We start from the raw sequence: 20,262 nt of genomic DNA on the forward strand, positions 1-20,262 counted from the left end.
TATAATGTAATAATACATCCTCTTAAGGTGTCTTATGACATAATAGGACCTATTATGACATGACATGTCCTCTTAAGGGGTCTTATGACATTATAGGACCTATTATGACATAGTAGGTCTTACTAAGGGGTCTTAAGTCATAATAGTTCCTATTAAGAGGTATAATGTCATAATAGGTCCTTTTGAGGGGTCTTGTGACATAATAGGACCTATTATGACGTAATAGGTCATATTATGACGTAATAGGACCTATTATGACACAATATGACCTATTATGACACATTAGGACCTATTATGTACCAATGGGACTTATTATGACATAATAGGTTGTATTATGATATTATAGGTCCTATTACATCACAATTTATAAGATCTTCTAAAATCTAGAATCTGTATTATAACTCCTAGAGATTTGAAACCATTCTCAAACATCCTGCTAATATATACATAAAATATAACTTAAAGTATAAGAAAGGAAAAAGACAAAGGGAAATGTGACTTAAACTTAAATTTTATATTTCATGTATATATAGTTTGTTTAAAAAAAAAAAAAATTTAAAAGGGAAATGGGATCCCATTTTGTTTTTGAAACGGGATCCTGTTTGCTAAACATTTTTTTAATTATTTTAAAAAATGAAACGGGATCCCATTTCTAAAAATTTCAACTTTGGTTCGGTTGTAGCTTCGGTTTTGGCTTGGGAAATGGCTTGGAGAGCCGACCCTTAGGCTTGGACCTGGTTTGACCTGCAACTTGAAGGTCAAATCAATCTTCTTATAAAATAATGACTTCAAAAATATATCTGAACACCAAATTTTCAGAATTTTTTTAAACAATGAAAACTCATTATAGTAGAGACTATCTAGATTCTAAATATGTAATTTTTTAAAAAAATTGATCAATATTTTTATTTTTAAAATAATTACTAATGAAACAGGTCTATAAACTCGAAATAACATGGTTTTTTAGTTTTTTAATAACTTTTTTGTTTCTAAGTTTTTTGAAAAAAAAATTATATGACATCAAACTAGAGACAATTCTATACAGTTAAAAAAATTAAAAAAAAAATGTTAAGTTTAGGTCAAATTATGCTTGAAGTACACAAGAATTTTTCAAAACAATGATTATGCCCAATAAAAAAATTAACAAAAAACAAAATATGCAGAAAAAAATTACAAAAAAATATTCTCATCAAAGGTGAGTGAGTTATAGATCTTTTCCCAAAAGGATTTATAAAAATAATTTCATTTAGGTCAAATTATGCTTGTCGTACACGGCATGGTATGGTCCTGAAAAGTGACTTTTAAACTATAGGTTTTAGTAATGCCTATTCAATCTTCATTTTTAAGATTTGGGTATTAAAATAAATTACATATTTGGAAAGTAGACTTTGAGCACTACATTTTCTATTACTGAATTTTTTCAAGATTCATTCTTTAAGTGCTTCAAATATTTAGGTCAAACGGGATGAAATCGAAAAAAAAGGGAAAAAACTTCCACTTTTTGGCCAAAAAGTGGACACAACTTCTTGCACTTACTCGAATCGATATATATATATATATATATATATATATATATATATATATATATATATATATATATATATATATATATAATTGTAATTGTGCATTAGAATGTAAGGAATTATAGAATAAAGTATCTAAACTGCGCGTAGGAGATAGATCTCATGATTCAAGGTCCTAGTTGTGACCTATTGTGTATGTTCTACTAGGCTTGTGATCCGATATGTTGTAACCCAGTTGTTACTGATTGGTTGTAATCAAATTTCATGCAATAAAACAATCTGTTCTGCATTACCTCCATCACATCTTTGTGTTTTTGTTGTGTTTACTCTTGCTAACCAGTTCAGATTGATCTCTTTGAGGTCCCTCCTCACTGGTGACTACTTCAAGTGGTATCAAAGCAAAGTTTAGTTCCAGAGGTTGTGTTTCATGATTTTTTTGTTGTAGGGTGGTGGATTGCGGATCCAACCTGTACTTGCAGAGGACTAGTGTGAACGATGTCATGAAGAGGAGCTAGGAATGGTGGAGTGCGTGGGAATGCAAACCCTGATGTGATGGAGATGATGTGAGGTATAGAAGCCCGGTTGGAAGCCATGGAGACATACCAGAGAAGAGGTTGACATATTGTAGATGTGAGTGAAGATGAAGGAGAAGAAGCCCCGACAAAACAAGCAAACCTACTGGCAATTGATCCAGATGAGGAAAGGTTTTTGAGGGTTTTGAGTCGGGTGAATACTAAACCTCATTTTACCCTACTAGAATATGATGGGAAGTTAGATTCAGATGAATTGATGGATTGGATCTCGGAAATGGAGAAATATTTTGATTTTGAAAACACTACAGAAGAGAGGAAGGTAAAATATGCCTATACCCAATTGAAAGGTATAGGCCTATAAACACTACAGAAGTTGTTTTTGATAGTGATAGTTCAGATAATCTTGTTTCAGAAGAGATGGTGAATAATTTGAAATTGGAGAGATTGAAATACCCTAAGCCTTATCGGATAGCATGGATTTAGGATGAACATAAGTTGTTAGTAAGTGAGCAATGTTTGGTGAAATTGAAAATTGGGAATTATCATGATGAAGTCTTGTGTGATATTATGCCTATGGATATTTGTCATCTTTTGTTGGGTAGACCTTGGCAGTTTGATAGATAGGTAGTACATGATGGGAGGAAGAATACATACACTATTGTGGCCAATGGGTTGAAGCAAACCTTATTGCCTTTTGAGGAACCTTTAAAGAATGAAGTTTGTACGAATGCTAGAATCTATTTGGTAGATGGAAGGAAATTCCTGGATGGACTGAGACATGAGAATGTGTGTTTTGCCTTGATTCCTAAGAAGACTGAGAAACCGAAACTAGAAGGAGAACAACCAGAAGAGATAAAAGATTTGTTGACAAAATATGGAGACATCATTTCAAATAATGTACTTGATGGATTGCCACCTGTGAGAAGTATTAGTCATTGCATGGACTTGGTTCCCAGAGCTAGTTTGCCTAACAAAGCTGCACACCGGTTGACACCTGCAGAGAATGAAGAACTGAATAGCCAAGTGTAGGAACTATTGAAGAAAGGTTTGATCAGGGAGAGTATGAGCTCTTGTGCAGTACCAACAGTATTAGCACCTAAGAAGAATGGAGAGTGGAGAATGTGTACTGATTCTAGAGAAATAAACAAGATTATAGTGAAATACTAGTTTCCTTTGCCTAGGATGGATGACATAATGGATTATTTGAGTGGAGAAAAATACTTTACAAAGATAGATTTGAAGAGTGGATATCATCAAATTAGGATCAGAGAAGGTGATGAGTGGAACACAACATTTAAGACAAATGAAGGACTGTATGAATGGTTGGTGATGCCTTTTGGATTGACTAATGCACCGAGTACTTTCATGAGGCTGATGAATGAGGTATTGAATAAATTCTTGGGTAAGTTTGTTATTGTGTATTTGGATGACATTCTAATTTTTAGTAAGACAAAAGAGGAGCATTTGTTGCAGTTAAAACAAGTTTTGCAGAGGTTGAGAGAAGAGATGTTGTTGATCAATATCAAGAAGTATACTTTCATGAAGGATGAGTTAGTCTATTTGGGATTTGTGATATCTGAGGATGGTTTGAAGATGGACCTTGAGAAAGTGAAAGAAATTGTTGAATGGCCTACCCTGGAAAGCATTGGAGAGGTAAGATCATTTCATGGATTGGCTAGTTTTTATTGGAAGTTTAATCAGAAATTTTAGTTCAGTTTGTAACCCTAAGACTGAGACCATGAGAGGAGATCAAAAGGAATTCAAGTGGACCACCGGAGAAAACAAAAGTTTTGAACTGTTGAAGTAGAAAGTGACTGAGCAGCCTGTGTTAGCTTTACTGGATTTCAACAAAGTATTTCAAGTGGATTGTGATGCAAGTGGAACAACAATAGGAGCAGTCTTGAGTCAAAAAGGGAGAGCAGTAGCCTATTTCACTGAGAAATTTAATGATGCCTGAAGGAGATATTCAGTGTATGATTAGGAGTTTTATGCCATAGTTCAAGCCTTGAAGAAGTGGAGACATTACTTGTTGCCTAAGGAGTTTGTGTTGTATATAGATCATCAAGCTTTGCAGTATTTGAACAATCAAAGTAAGTTGAATCAGAGACATATGAGATGGGTAGAATTCTTGCACAGATACACCTTTGTGTTGAAGCATAGAAGTGGGAAATATAACAAATTTGTTTATGCATTGAGTAGGAGAAGAAATTTGTTGATAGAGAGGAGAGTGACAATGATAGAATTTGCAGATTTGAAGACCTTATATGATGATGACCCGGATTTTGTAGAACCTTGGAAAGCATGTAGAGAACCTGTTATGGTTGATAGAAGAAAGTGGTTGGATTAATTCATTCGGGATGGGATGTTATTCAAATGAGTTCAGTTATGCATACTTAAGAGTTCTATGAGAGAGAATCTGATAAAGGAGAAACACAATGGAGGACTAGATGGACATTTTGGTATTGACAAAACAGTAGCATTGGCGAGTGAGTAGTACTTTTGGCCCCAAATTCATAAGGATGTTAAGAGATATGTGTAGAGTTGTAGAGTTTGTCAAGTTGCAAAGGGTAGTAGCCAAAATGTGGGATTGTATAAATCTTTGACAGTACCGGTAAGACCTTGTGAGGGTATAAGCATGGATTTGTACTTGGATTGCCTAAGACACCAAGAGGAAATGATTCTATATTTGTGGTAGTGGATAGATTCTCAAAGATGGCTCATTTCAGACCTTGTAAGAAGACATCAGATGCATTGCATGTAGCAGACCTATTTTTCAAGGAAGTGGTGAGATTGCATGGATTGCTTAAGAGCATAGTTTCAGACAGAGACACTAAGTTTGTTGGCTATTTTTGGAGAATACTTTAGAAGAAGATGAAGATATATTTGAAGTTCAATTCTACTTTTCATCCACAGACTGATGGACAGACAGAAGTAGTTAACCGGAGTTTGGGAGATTTGATGAGATGTTTAGTGGGAGATAAAACCGGAAGTTGGGATTTGATCCTTGCACAATTAGAGTTTGCCTACAATAATTCAGTGAATAGAAGTATCAGAAAAACACCTTTTGAGATTATTACCAGAGTGCATCCTAGAGGTATATCAAAATTGAGAGACATTAGCAGTGAAGACCAGAGAAGTTCAAAGGCAGAAGACTTTGCAGATCACATGGCAGCATTGCATATTCAGGTTAAGAAACATTTGGAAGACATGAACAACAAGTATAAGGAGAAGGCAGATGAGAAAAGGAGACATAAGGAATTTGAAGTTGGCGATGAAGTGATGGTATATTTGACAAAAGAGATATTCCCGGTTGGAACTTATAACAAGTTGCAGATGAAGAAGTTTGGACCTTGTAGGATTTTGAGGAAGTTCATTTATGGAAATGCAGATGAAGTGGAGTTACCGGATAGTCTGAGTATTCCACATGTGTTTAACATTGCAGATCTTCATGAGTATCATGAACCAAAATTCAGTGAGGACAATATTGCAGACTTGGAGAAACAGTTGCCTCGGAAGGAACCAGATCAGATTGAAGAGATTTTGGACAGTAAGATTGGGCATAGTACCCAGAGCAGTCGGTATAAGGAGTATCTTATGAAGTGGAAGGATAGACCAGTTGAAGATTCATCTTGGATTTCTCAAGCAGAGGTAGACCACCTTGGTTTTCCTCAGACCCCGACAAAGTGAGAGGCTCACTTTTTCAATAACCCCAGATGTCTGATGCAGGAGCATCCCTGGTTCATAGCAATCTTGCATCAACCAAAAACATTTTCCTTTCTGTTTGCACTTTCAATTTTCCTTTTTGCGTGTCCCGGTTTTGGCTCACCGGATCCTATGGAGTTGGATTCTACTTGAAGACTTGATCATCTTTCTTGTTTCCAAACCACATCGCATTTGAATCATTTTCCGGCAAGATATCGCTATAGGTTTCCTTGACAGTTTCTTATTACCAGTTGGCAGCTCTTGTTACTGGTTGCCTAGACCTATTTTGGTGATCTACTAGAACCCCTTTCCGAAGCTTGCAGAGCCTTGGGCGTTGATTTTGATGTTCCTTGGCATGTGGCCAACCTTTTCCCGTGATCTACATTTCATCCTTTGGATTTTCTGGAGGAATCTCTTGACGGAGGCTGACCTTGTTTATTTTACACGTTAGGTCTTGTTCTTCGGGTTTTGATCCTTTTTGGGCCGATTGGATCCTTTGAATCGATATATATATAATTGTAATTGCGCATTAGAATGTAAGGAATCAGAGAATAAAGTAGCTAGACTGTGCGTAGAAGATAGATCTCACGATTCAAGGTCCCAGTTGTGACTTATTATGTATGTTCTACCAAGCCTGTGAGTCGGTATGTTGTAACCCAGTTGTTACCGGTTGGTTGTATTCAATTTTCATGCAATAAAACAATTTGTTCTGCATTACCTCCATCATATCTTTGTGTTTTCGCTATGTTTACTCTTGCTGACCAATCTAGATTGATCTCTTTGAGGTCCCTCCTCACCGGTGATTACTTCAATATCATATCTGATTGACAAGAACATTTTCTCCTCTTGACTTGTTCTTCCTAGAGGTATGGATCATGGATTTTGATCCAAAATGTCAAAGGAAGAATGCATATTAATATCATAGATTATGAAAATTACATGTCCATAAAAACATTATTTTTTGAACATATACACTTTGATCATAAGATCTTATTTACTTTCAATCTTCAATCATCAAACAAATTAACCCTATCTTCTTATTTACTTTCTTAAAAAAAATTAAAAAAAATCCAGATTTTCTAATACACAAACAAAAGTGTTTATCATTTTTATTTATTTATTTAGAACACTTGAGTTTTTAGCCTGGTCCAAGCCCAGAGAGACCACTTAAGGAGGTTCTCTTCCTAGAGGCCATTTCTTGGGGGACATCATTACCCACACTTCATTTGTTCAAACCCATGAACTCAAAAAAGAGTAGAGAAAATCTATCTTCATTAGGTGAACAAATGAATCAAAACATTAATATGTGCATGGATGAGGCTAAACTCAAAGTAAAGGTCTACAACCACTACTTCATCCATGATCTTCAAACTTGTCTTAGAGTATGAATCCAACATCTCATATTTTATTAATAAAACCATTTTCTCTTCTCTTGCTTCCTAATAATGAATCATGGCATTTGAACCAAAATGTTAAGGGAAAAAGCTCACATAGTCAGAACCAGAAAGAATGCATATTAATATCATAGACTATAGAAATTACATGTTCGTAAAAACATTATTTTTTAAACACATACACTTTCATCATAAGATCTTTATTTACTTTTAATATTCAATCTTCAATCTTCGAATTAATTAACCCTATCTTTTTATTTACTCCATTAAAATAACAAATATATTTATCAAATTTCTAATACAACAAACAAAAGTGTCTATCAATTTGTTCATTTAGAAAAATCTTATCAAATTTCTAATACATAAACAAAAGTGTTTTATCATTTTTTTCCAATTCGGAAAACTTGGGTTTTTAGTCTGGTCCAAGCCTAAAGAGACCACTTACGGATGATCTCTTTCCACGAGGGCATTTGTAAGGACTATCATTCCCCACACTTCACTTGTTCAAATCCACGAACTCTAAACAATGTTTATCAATTTAACCTAATTATTATGTCGAGAGGCATCTACAATGACATACAAATATCCGTAAGCAAAAAAATGATTTTGAATAAATTTGGCGTATAGATGATAGGTAAATGCGTGCATGTTTCAGTTTCTCTATAAGTATTGTTTTATAACTCTGAATAAAATAGAATCATTGCCACTTGTCTCGAAGTATATGAAACTGTTACATCTTTAATGAGAGTAGAAGAGTGCAAAATTATTCAACGCCATGTCTTTCTTGACAACTAATAAATATGCAAGACAATTATGTGATATCTCTCGACATTATTTTACGTATATATTTTTAAGAATATAAATATACTAATATATACTTTATCTATATACATTTCATTTGATAAACTCAAATCATCAGACTTTTTTTAATTTCCCTATACAAGAATGGCCTTGTTTTTTAATATGAATTTATTATAAAAAAGTAATACATAAACAGAGGTTCACATGCAAATTATGGTAATAATAATAATAAGGCCAGCAAAGCATGAGTCTAAATCAGTTGGCAAATAAGGTGGGTTCTCTAGGACGCCAAATTTAGCAGACCTATCTTTTTAGGGGACCCCTCCTTGGAAGTTGTAAAGATACCCACTTGAACTTCCCAAGAAGCGCGCTGAGCTGAAAAAAACAAAACCATCAACTAAAAATGAAATCATAGGGTGCATCCGGTCAAATTTGTGGACTTCCAGTCAAATTATGTTTTCCAAAGACTAAAGTTTTACGTGAGTTTTTTGTCAGTTTCTACACTTTTAGTTGACCGTTTGAGGGATAGTTTAAAAACTTTTTGTGACAACTGGAACGTGTCCTTCCAATGAAAGGCTTGTCCGGTACACGTAGGGTTATTATGGGAGCAGCTTCCTGAAAGGGGAAAAAAGCGTGGTATGAATTTTATTGAGTTGTTGTAAGGTCCTAGGTACATCATACATTGCTTTAAGTCTGTGCACGCCCGCCATAGAATGGGCACCTTCCAAGAAGCCTCATTTACAACTAAACAATCTCATTCTTTATTATTTTCTTGCTCTCTGTCATTATTGTAGATTAGGTTATGGGTTGTCTTCAACATGGGGTTATGATTACATGGGATTTTGGGTATTGGATTGTTTAATGGGTTGATTAGGTCTGATATGAGAGTTTGGACTGCTTTCTATCTTATGTGGTGTAGGGTGAGTTTAGATCTAATCTTGGATGGGTAAGCTTGAATTGTGGTTAGGGGAAGTGATCTTAAATGGTACATTGGATTTTGACGGTTTTTTTTTGTTGTCTCTATATGTGACTTGACTTAACTGCTTGTAGCTATTGCTTTGAAATCTGGGTCGTAACAACGCATGTTGTGAGATCTGCTATGTGTGCAAGGGTCAAAATGTGGTCATTTCAAAGTGTGTATTGGATTCTTTAATGGGTTAATTAGGCGTGTAATGAGAGCTTGGACTACTTTCTATCTTGTGTGGTTTATGGTGAGTTTAGATCCAATCTTGGATGGGTAAGGGGAAGCATACCAGTAGTTGTTATAGCTAACTTCATTTATTCACTGATCCTAAACGATATATTGGATTTCGATGATTTTTGTTGTTATCTCTATATGTGACTTAACTGCTTATAACTATTGTTTTGATTTTTGGGTCATAACAATGCATGTTGTCAGATTTGTTATGTGTGCAAGGGTCAGAAAGTGGTCATTTCAAAATGTGTATTGGTTGTTTAATGGGTTAATTAGGTGTGTAATGAGAGCTTAGTCTACTTTATGTCTTATGTGGTGTAGGGTAAGTTTAGATACAATCTTGGATGGGTGAGCTTGAATTGTGGTTAGTTTCATGGATGTAATGCCGGGTAAATTTAAATGGAAGACTTCAGATTGAGTCTTGGATGGGTAAACTTGAGCTTGAATTGTGGTGAATTTAAGTATAGTATTAAAGGTCTAGGGGAGTAATCAAAGGTTTTTTGTATTAATGATATTTATGTTTTTGTTTCAAATATAATAAGAGTTAATAAAATAGATTGTTTGAAAAGTTGTGTGATGTAGGGTGAGTTTAGATCCAATCTTGGATGGGTGAGTTTAAATCAAGTCTTAGATGGGTAAGCTTGAATTGTGGTTAGTTTCATGGATGTAATATAGGGTAAATTTGGTTAAGTACTAAAGATTTAGGGGGGAATAATCAAAGGTTTTAAGTTTATATTAATGATATTTATGTTTTTGTTTCAAATATAATAAGAATTAATAAAATAGGTTGTTTGAAAAGTTATAAATATGTATGTTAAAAATTGTTCAAATATATTATAGGTGTCTAAATAACAATTTGTCACTTTTTCTTTTCTTGTTATCTATTTGCATTTCCATGTTAGATCATAGAGTTTGATTTGAAATATTAATGAAAACAATTCTTATATTATTAATTTATAACTACACTAGTTGATAACCTATCATGATATATCATCAATAATTACTAAATTAAGAATTCTTTTCTTTGAGATAACAAAAATTAAAAAACTAATTGAAAATGAAGTGGGTTTAACTCATTTATCTAATCTTCTTAAAATTATATACAAATTGACTATTCTATAGAGTAATGTTTTATAACTAACAATAATGTCATTAACTTTGAAATGGAGCATTTAGCTCATATATTCAATCCAAGACCTTTGGTGTGATGAGCGAAAAAAGGGAGAGGAGGTGCAAGATTTGAAACATAAGTAGAGGAGGGAAATGAAGAAGTAGATGCAAAACATGAAGATGCAGACTTTCCATTAGGATAGCACTTGACAATGATGAGTTGCTATTGGACATTCTTCTTGAGGCATGACATCCAAATTTTTGCCCTATCTCACATGAGGCTTCTAGTAGAGTGACAATTGTAGAAGAGCTTCCTTTCTCTTTTGACTTTTACTTGTGAAAGGGGTTTCTTCCCTAGGCAGTTTTTGTTTCCCTACCTTCTGTGTTGGTTTCATGGTCAAATGTTAGGCCTAGACCCATCCCTACTAGGGTTGGGTCAAGTTCTCCTCCTTGGTAGGGTGTGAGTTCATTGAAATGATGTGATGGGGCTATTGTTGATCCCTAGGTCCAAATCTTGAACGTTTTACATCCTATTTTGTCTTCCCCTTTGTTGGTATTGAATCCTTCGCCCACTTGTTCTATAGCTATAGTTGGTTCCTTTGTTTTCAACACTGGCTTGAGTAAGGGGTTTCCTACCCCAGATTGCTCATTTGGTTAGTAGTGTGGATGTCCAAATTGGTGTTTTCCCTAGTGAGGATAAATTGTAGGTGCCCTCTTCTCCTTGTGCTTTGCAAGTTTGTGGTGTCAGTGTTATCTCTTTGCTGAGGTTCTCCATGCTTTTTGCAATTGGACTTGGCTTCTACCAGTTTACAATTTGCCTTTATTAGGAGATTCTTTGGTTATAGACCAAACATTTATTTTATTCATAGTTGGGCATTCAATTTTTTTCTTGGTTTTCTAAGTGAGACAACCTTAATGAATGGTCTCCTCTTGTTCTTATTTCAATCCTTTGAGGACTACACCAGTGTTCTTTAGAGAGGTCCTTGGTTTTCTAACAAGGCTTTTCTTCTTTTAGTAAGATGGATTGTTGGTTTTGATGCTACCAAGGTTAGCATAGTTCCTATTTGGGTTCGTCTCCCAAAGCTCCTTTTGGAGTTCTAGAATGAAAGTATCATTCAAGGTGTTGCTCATGCTATTTGACAATTTGTTGTCATTGACAATGTCACAAGATTTGGAAAAAGGCTCCTTTTAGCTAGTTTATGTGTCTATCTCAATATTGTTCCAAGAATGACTAATAGTATTAAATTTTTCTCTAAGTTTGGTGTTTGGAAGCAAGAACTTCATTATAAATCCTCTTTGGTGTATGTTTTTTGTGTAGATGTTTCATATCAAGCTCAATGATTTATCATAAAAAAAATTGTAGTTGTATATATTTTTGTATTGACATTTCTTCTTCTTAATAATGTGTCATCATATGTGATCCAAAATTTTTGATATAAAACATATACAACTATTTCAAAAATATATATATTTTTAAACATATGAATCTAAAACCAAATTAAAATATGCAACTAAGTTCTAAAAGAAACAGATCCGTGCTTATTTTTTACCTTTTATAACCTTACTCTCATTAGTTATTGTACTCTGGCTATTTTCCTTGTGAAACCTAAATCTCATAATATTTTGGCTGTTTCCATTTTTTGGGACATGTCTAAGACATTTTTGCAAAGAACTTTGCAGAAACAAGGTGGGGTAGTAACGTTTTTCAAATTTGGTTGGAAAAGGCCGTATGCAATATTTGTGTTTTGTTGGTGCGTGATTGGTGCTGGTCTTGTGTTTTGAATCGGAAATATTTTAATTTTTTATTGGGAAAGGCTGTGTGTGATTGTTTGTGTTTTTGTAACTGACAGTATTAAGTTGTGTTAAGTGGTAGAAGGAAATAAGAATGCATGGAAATCCAAAAGCAGTGAATTTGGGAAGAAGGAAGATGGATGAATGGAGCTACTTCAGCAGGAGAGCTCCAGGTTTGGAGCGCCAACATCAACAAGAAATCTATCTTCATCCTCATCTGCATTTGTTTCTGCTTGTCAATCTCCATTTTTTTCCCCAAGATCTCCAAGAGAAGATTCCCAATTATCTGAATCCAACAAATCTGATTACATTCACACTAGCTCTAGTGTATCTCAATCTCAGCCTGTTATCATTAGAAATGCATATGCACATAGACCGCCTGTACCCATCTCATATTCTTTACAGAACCACAACACCCATAGCAATGACATACCCAGTTCATCTCACGGTCCTTCATCCATTAGGGCAAGCCAGTTGAAGCATAACCAGAGATCGGCATTATGCAAGGAATCTTCTGTCAGCAATTCGGGATCGAACGGTACATTAGCACACAGATACCCATTGAGTAATAGGACATTTTTGACATCAAGAGCAAACAATGCAGGACAGAATAATAACAAAATCTCATTTGCAAGGACTTCAGCATCTCTGTCATCTTCTGCTAGACTCAGGAGCTGTGATGTGTATATTGGAACCCATGGGCAGAAGCCATCGTTGCTTAGGTTCACGAAATGGCTTCGTGTAGAGCTTGAGCTGCAGGGGATCGCTTGCTTTGCTGCAGATAGGGCAAGGTATACGGATTCCAGAAGCCATGACATTGCAGACAAGGTAATTAGTTCTGCAACTTTTGGTGTAGTTATTATTACCAAGAAGTCTTTTGCAAATCCATATAGTATTGAGGAGTTGAGAATCTTTTTGGGTAGGAAGAATTTGGTGCCATTGTTTTTTGATCTGGGTCCTGGGGATTGTTTGGCTAGAGATATTATTGAGAAAAGGGGGGAGTTGTGGGAGAAGCAGGGGGGTGATCTGTGGATGTTGTATGATGGGGATAAGAATGAATGGAAGGAGGCAATGGATGGGCTCAGTAGGGTTACTGATGAATGGAGATTAGAGGCACAGACTGGCAACTGGAGAAGTTGCATTTTGAGGGCAGTTAGTCTTTTAGGCAGTAGACTTGGGAGGAGGAGCGTTGCAGAGAGGGAGAGGGTGAGGAAGGTCAGGATCCAAGGTCAGGAATATCCATTTCCAAGAAATCCAGGGTTTGTAGGGAGGAAGAAAGAGCTCCTCGAACTGGAGGATATTCTGTTTGGGAAGGAAGATAGTGTTGATGGCGGTGACGATGGGATTCTTGACATTAAAATCAGACCTAGGAGGAAGGATAGGGTTATTGTTCGCAGGAGGAGCAATGGCAATCGGTCTAAGAAGCAGGCAGGTGAACAGGGAGAAGGGAAAATGGAGAACAGGAGGTTGAGTGAAAGTGACAGGTTGAAAGATATAGAAGGAGGAGAAGAACAAAAAGAGAGGCGAAAGAGTGAAGCAGACAAGTGGGAGTTGAAAAGGAAGGGGAAAAATGCAATTCCTGTCAACATGACAGGAAGCACTAAAGGGAAAGAGCTGGCTATATGGAAGGAAACAGAAAATGAAATCGAGATACACAGAAGTAGGGCTACACAGAGGACAAGTGATCGCCGCCAGCGTGCGAGGGTGCTGCATAGAGCAAGGTATGCAAAAAGAAACAAGGACCTGAATTTGGCATATGGTAGAGGCATTGCATGTGTATCAGGAGAATCAGGCATTGGAAAAACTGAATTGGTGTTGGAATTTGCATACAGATTTGCAGAGAAATATAGGTTGGTGTTGTGGGTGGGTGGAGAAACCAGGTATCTAAGGCAGAATTTTTTGAATCTTTCTTTTTTGCTAGGATTGGATGTGAGTACTGAAACACACATTTCTCCTGAGAAAGGTAGGAATAAGACCTTTGAGGAGCAGGAAATGGAAGCCTTTCAGAGAGTAAGAAAGGAACTTGTTAGAGATATCCCATATTTGCTTGTGATAGATAATTTGGAGAGTGAGAGAGATTGGTGGGATGGTAAAGATATTTTGGAACTTCTTCCACGTTTTGGTGGCACAACCCATGTGATAATTTGTACTCGTCTCCCTCGTGTGATGAATCTAGATCCTCTGAGGCTCTCATACCTCTCAAGTGTGGAAGCTATGTCATTGATGAAGGGAAAGAGGAGGGATCTTTCAATTATGGAGCTGGATGCACTCAGAACAATTGAAGAAAGATTAGGTCGGCTAACACTAGGTCTGGGGCTTGTTGGAACTATCTTATCTGAGCTTCCAATTACACCTTCCAGGCTGCTTGATACAATAAACAGGGTACCATTAAGAGATCTATTGTGGGGTGTCCGAGATGATTCGACTCTGAGGAATCATCCCTTTCTTATGCAACTTTTGGATGTATGCTTCTCCATTCTTGATCATGCTGATGAACCGAAGAATCTGGCTAGCAGGATGGCTTTGGTTGGTGCCTGGTTTGCTCCTTATCCAATCCCCATCTCTCTTCTGGCAGTTGCAGCCAGCAAGCTCCCTAAAAGAAAAAACGGTTTGTGCCTATGGAAGAGATACCTGTATCAAGTGGGTTCCTGTTTTTTGGGGTCTCAGACAAAAAGATCAGAAGTTGAAGCATCAGACATGCTGATCAAATTCAGGATTGCAAGAAGTAGTACTAGGCATGGATGGATTCATATGCATGAGATGATTCAGTTATATGCAAGGAAAAAGGGCGGCAGTTTGGCTGCCAAAGCTATGTTCCAAGGAGTTGGTAGCAGAGGAAACATCACACTACATCCAGAGCACTTGTGGGCAGCTTGTTTCCATGTATTTGGATTTGGGAACAATCCAGTGACCATTGAACCAAAAGTTTCTGAATTACTCTCCTTCATCAAAAGAGCAGTGGTTCCCTTAGCACTACATTCTTTTACTACTTTCTCAAGGTGTGTTGCATCTTTAGAACTACTACGTCTGTGTACTAATGCCTTGGAGGCTGCTGAGGAATCCTTTGTTTCTCAAGTGCCGAATTGGATGGACAAATCCCTGTGTTGGAAAATTCCTAAGCGCTCAGATACTCAAGTGGATGAGTATCTGTGGCAGGATGTAACACTCCTCAAGGCTTCACTCTTGGAATTAAGGGGAAAATTGATGCTCAGGGGTGGACAATATGATACCGGGGAGGAGCTCTGCAGGACTTGCATTAGTATAAGAACAGTTTTGTTGGGTACAGAACATCCAGACACCATAGCTGCCCAGGAGACTCTGGCCAAACTTGTTAGATATCAAACTAACACCAGAATTGGATAAATTGTAAGCTTATTTGATGTAGCCATCTATGTCATCTTACTAGAGGATGTAATGTCACTCCCCATATAAGCACCACATCAGATGTTCACCAGTTAAATGAATAGTTCCAAGTATTTGTGTGTATTTTTGTTCTGATGTAAATCATTCATTTTTAAAACCACTGTCTTCCATAGTGGGCAAGCGTATAAGCAGAGACCTCCTGGCTTACCAGGAACAAGAGAAGATTGGATCCTTCATCTTTTTTATTAATTCAGTAAATTCTTCTGTTTGTTATGCTAAGGAAAAGAGCATCAGTAAATTGCTGGATAAATGCAAAATACCATTCTAAGACAAAAAAAATGTTCTGCTAGCATTTTGATTGAGTACAAAAATAAGTTTTTCTCAAACCTAAGAAAAGAACAGAAGATGCTAACTGTAAAAAGAAAAATGGTTATATTTTCTGGCAATTTGTTCTTTTACTCTTTAATAGAATTTTCCTTGTTGCTTGTTGCTTGCAAGCCTGCTGTCTCAGTGCCTACTTCTGGCATGGTTGACTGTTTTCAGTCTGTTGTTTTGAATTTGTTTTATCAAGTGAAAATCTCCAAATATGACAGTTTTGTTAGTTGTTACTCTGCAACAGCTCAATTCGGGATAGAGCCCATTTCAACAGACTGTTGGCAGCTTTATTTCACGGACAGCATTTTCTTGAAACTACATTTTGACAGGGACAAGATCAATGGTGTCTCTAATACACATGATTAGAAGCATGAGCTCAAAGATGAAGATATAAACGATAATATCATCTGTATGATAAGCAAAAGAAATCATGAGTAAAAGAAAATTGATCTCTAAATATTGCCAAACTAATCAATACTAACTATTGTGGACACTAAAAAATGGTCAACATCAGTGTTTCCTATTTGATCAAATTAGATTTCTTGATGTTAGTTTGACTGATTTGGTTTCTTAGATTTAATTAATTAATTAAACCCCCTTTTACTAACAATTTTTTTCTGTCTTAAATAAATAAATAAAATAATTTATTTATTTTGTTCCATTAATTAAATAAAAAATTATTTTATTTAATTAACTAATTCATAAATATGAGTAATAAATTAATAAAAATGTTATTAATTTATCATATTTATCTTCCACCAAATAGATAATTAGTAAATTTTATTTATTTATTCATCTTTATTTGCTTTTTGTGAAGAGATAATTAACAAACAAAAAAGATTTATTAATTATCTTTATTTATCTTTTATGTGAAGATATTTCCTACTTTTCTTAAATTTTTTTTATTTTTTTCTATCTTCTTATATGAAGATATTTAATAACTTTTGATTATTAAATCTTTTTTTAAAATCCTCCTAATATTAGAATTTGGAAACTAATATCTTTCTTTGATTTTCAAAAATCTATTTTTATGTGAGGAGATAATTAATAAATCTTATTTATTAATTTTCTTATAAAAGGATATTTTATTTATTTAATTCTTCTATTTATCTTTTCAAATCAAGATATTTAATAATTAAAAAATTATTAAAATCTTCACGATATTTTCAACTTGCTAATTTGGTATTTATGAGAAGATAATTAAAGATTTTATTATTTCTTCTCATAATATCTTCCCATTTGCTTTCTTCTATCTTCATCCTTCTTCAAATGGCAACTATGTTGTGCGCTCAATTAGGTCCGTCCATCTAACCAAAAATCTTTTCAATCTTAGCCATCTAATCAATCCCAATTTTTCTATAAATTGAGCTCTCATTGCTCATTTTTGACAACCACGCTTCTAGTATCTTTACGCTATTCAATTCTTGGCCTAGATTGCATTATCATTCCTTAAAATTGCACTTAGTTGCATTTCATTATCATTCTAAAAACTCAAAAGTCCAAAAACACAAGTTGCATTATTGTCCTTCTAAGTTGCATTTTCCATTTCCATTAGTTGCATTGCATAGTGACATGCCTATTGAAACAAGGTCCAAGTCCAAGAAATCACACGAATCCACATATCAAGCCATGTCATTTCCAATGGATGATATACAAAACACACAAATTCAACATTATTAGACCCAACCATTTGATTCTCATGTGGGTCCTTCAAGTAACAAATTACCACAATATGGGATAGTACAATTAGGATCGTCACCATACTATGAACCCATATTTGTGCCTATGAAACTAGGACTTGGTAGTGTTCAACCTAGATCACCCTCAAATCAAACAAACATTCAAAACCAAACCTCAAGCGTGCATCCAAAACATCAAAATCCTTGTTTGAACAAGACTAGTCCTAGCCCACATGTGATTTGGTTAGAGAAAATCATGAGAAAAAATCAAATATTACCAATCATAAGAGAATCAGACTCATAGTCAAAATCAGAATTAGAATTGGAGTTTGAATCATACCAACCTTCATTTTCTTACGAGGCTAGACAAACATATCAACCCTCATATTCCAATCAAATCATTTCTCCTCCAATTCAATCAATATCAGTCATACCAACCTTCACAAGTAATCTATTCTTCCTACCCATCCAACTTACACATGGCTCAAAAACTATCCAGTCTCCATGTTCCCATCATCCCAACCTTCAACACAAAATTTACAACTCACACATCCTTTCCACAAACCTCAACAAGCGAGCATGTCAGACCAATTCAACCAAGTCCAAAATCAAATATCATTCAATCAAAACCAAATTTCAAACGTTTCAAACCAATTCAACCAAGACCCAATTCAAAATCAAAATGTTACACCAAAACAAAACCAAATCCCTTTCAAACAAATCCAACATCAAAACCCAACCATGTCAAAACCTCACAAGGATTCAAATGCGTCTCCAAAGAAAGATAGCTCTTTTAGCCATCTCCTAAAGAGAATCCTAAGCGATTCTTTCAAGAAGAATAAAAATCATGACCATGTCTAGCAATGGCTTACCAGTCCCTCATAAGCAAACTGACTCTCCAGTGGCCTCTATTCCTACACCTTTTCAAGCTTTGCAAGAACCTTCCATATCATCCTCATTAAATAATACACCCAAAGATGAAATCCCCCAAGGGATATCCACAATGGATCTCCATGCTAATCCAAGTTATGATCCAAGTCCTTGCCATGCTTCAGAAGTGCTAGACTTGATGCCATCATGTGCTTCATTTCCCATCAAACCTATTTTAGAGGATCCCATTCGAAGTCCATCTCTCTCGTGTCAAAGCATTGATTCCTTGCTAGAATCCCCATCCAAAGTCCAACCCCATGTCAAGAGGATAATTTAGAGCACAAAGAAATGAGTCCTAAAACAAATCAAGATCAAGATCCTAAAACCTTATCATTCCATCCAATTGTTGACCAGGATCCCATCTTCCCAGACACTCATGTTGATCCCGCTATCCCTGTCCATCATATCCAAAGTCATGTTGACACTCTGCTCCCTAAGCAAGATCAAGATATCCTAGTCTATTCTATCTCAAAAGATCCTCTTCCATTTCATGAACAAAATGTCCTTCAAAATCTCATTGGCATTTCACTTTCTATGCAAGATCAAGATATTCTAGTCCATCCTATCTCAAATGATCCCCTTCCATGTCATGAACAAAATGTCCTTCTAAATCCCATTGACATTCCACTCCCTGAGCAAGGTCAAGATATCTCTTCTATTCTTCCTAATGATCCCATTGAAAGTCAAGAGCAGAGCACCTTTAAAGAGGAATCCAGTGATCTTCCTCTTTGTCAAGATCAAATTATCCTTTCAGCTTCATGTCCAACACAAGATATTATCATCCCTTTAAATCCTCCACAAGATTCTACCATTCCTCCATCTCCATGTCTTGATCCTCCATATACACTCCGAGATCTCATTTCCTTTGAGGATACCATTATTCCTCTCACTCCATCTCACGAAGAGCCTTTCATCTATCCCCCTCATGATTCTAACATGTTGGTGCAAGATGTTCATGAATCCTCTACATCCATAATGGGTTCCCACACTTTGGTCCAGTCTGATCCACTTCATGATCCCATCATTCCCATCATATCATGTCCACCTCATAATGGACTTGTGTCTTCTTCCCAAAGCAAAGAGTATCATATGGGTCAATATATTCATAAAGGCAAAGAGGTAGACATTCACAAGCAAGAACCCCTCCATATCAAAGAAAATATTAATGGTCATGGCCTCAGTGACATTCCTCAAGACATTGGTATCTCTCCATGAAAATCCAAACATATGCCTTCCCCTTCATTCCTTACATCCTTCTTAGGTCCTTATATCCCTTCGTCCCTTATGCAAGGTCAACAAAGGCACACATCTTCGAGCACCTTCCATCCATCCAAAAGACCTTCATATCATTCCTATCCATTCATACATTCCTTTTCTCCTCCAAGCAATTTGGATGCCAAACATAAAATTCATAAGTCCAAAAATCCACATGTATCCTGGGATCAACATGTCCTATCTAATCGACATGTAAAAACAAAGCAAAATATGATCCAAAAAGAAAAAGAAAAATCCAAAAGGCCATAAAGGCCAATTTCTCAAAAAGAAAAGTCAAAATCTACATGGGTTCTTAAATCCCTTGTGCAAGCAATGTGTTCTAAAGAACTACAAAAGCATGAAAAATCAAAAACCATGTGGATCCCTAAGCGGCTCATAGAAGCACAAAAAGAAGCATCAAAATTAGTATTCAAAATTGCTATTATTCCATCCAAACCTTTCAAATCTATTCCAACAACACGTCCTTCATCCATTTTAGGTCCTTATGTCTCAAAATCCCTAGCTATTCCTCCATCCAAATCTCAAAATCTATGATCCACTTTTCCTCCATCAGTCCACCACCCCTCAAGGTGTGTTCCAATGTTGATCTTG

At 35.8% G+C, this 20,262-nt stretch overlaps 1 protein-coding gene across 1 annotated transcript; it reads left to right on the forward strand.

Moving 5' to 3' along the window:
* Nucleotides 1–11,917: 11,917 nt before the first annotated feature.
* LOC131030595 (uncharacterized) lies at nucleotides 11,918–15,535 on the forward strand. Its single transcript, XM_057961463.2, has one exon. The coding sequence runs from the start codon at nucleotides 12,194–12,196 to the stop codon at nucleotides 15,410–15,412; it is 3,219 nt and encodes a 1,072-aa protein (XP_057817446.2). The 5' UTR covers nucleotides 11,918–12,193; the 3' UTR covers nucleotides 15,413–15,535.
* Nucleotides 15,536–20,262: the final 4,727 nt, after the last annotated feature.

The sequence above is a fragment of the Cryptomeria japonica genome, chromosome 8 (genome assembly GCF_030272615.1).
Source record: "Cryptomeria japonica chromosome 8, Sugi_1.0, whole genome shotgun sequence".
Lineage (NCBI taxonomy): Eukaryota > Viridiplantae > Streptophyta > Pinopsida > Cupressales > Cupressaceae > Cryptomeria > Cryptomeria japonica.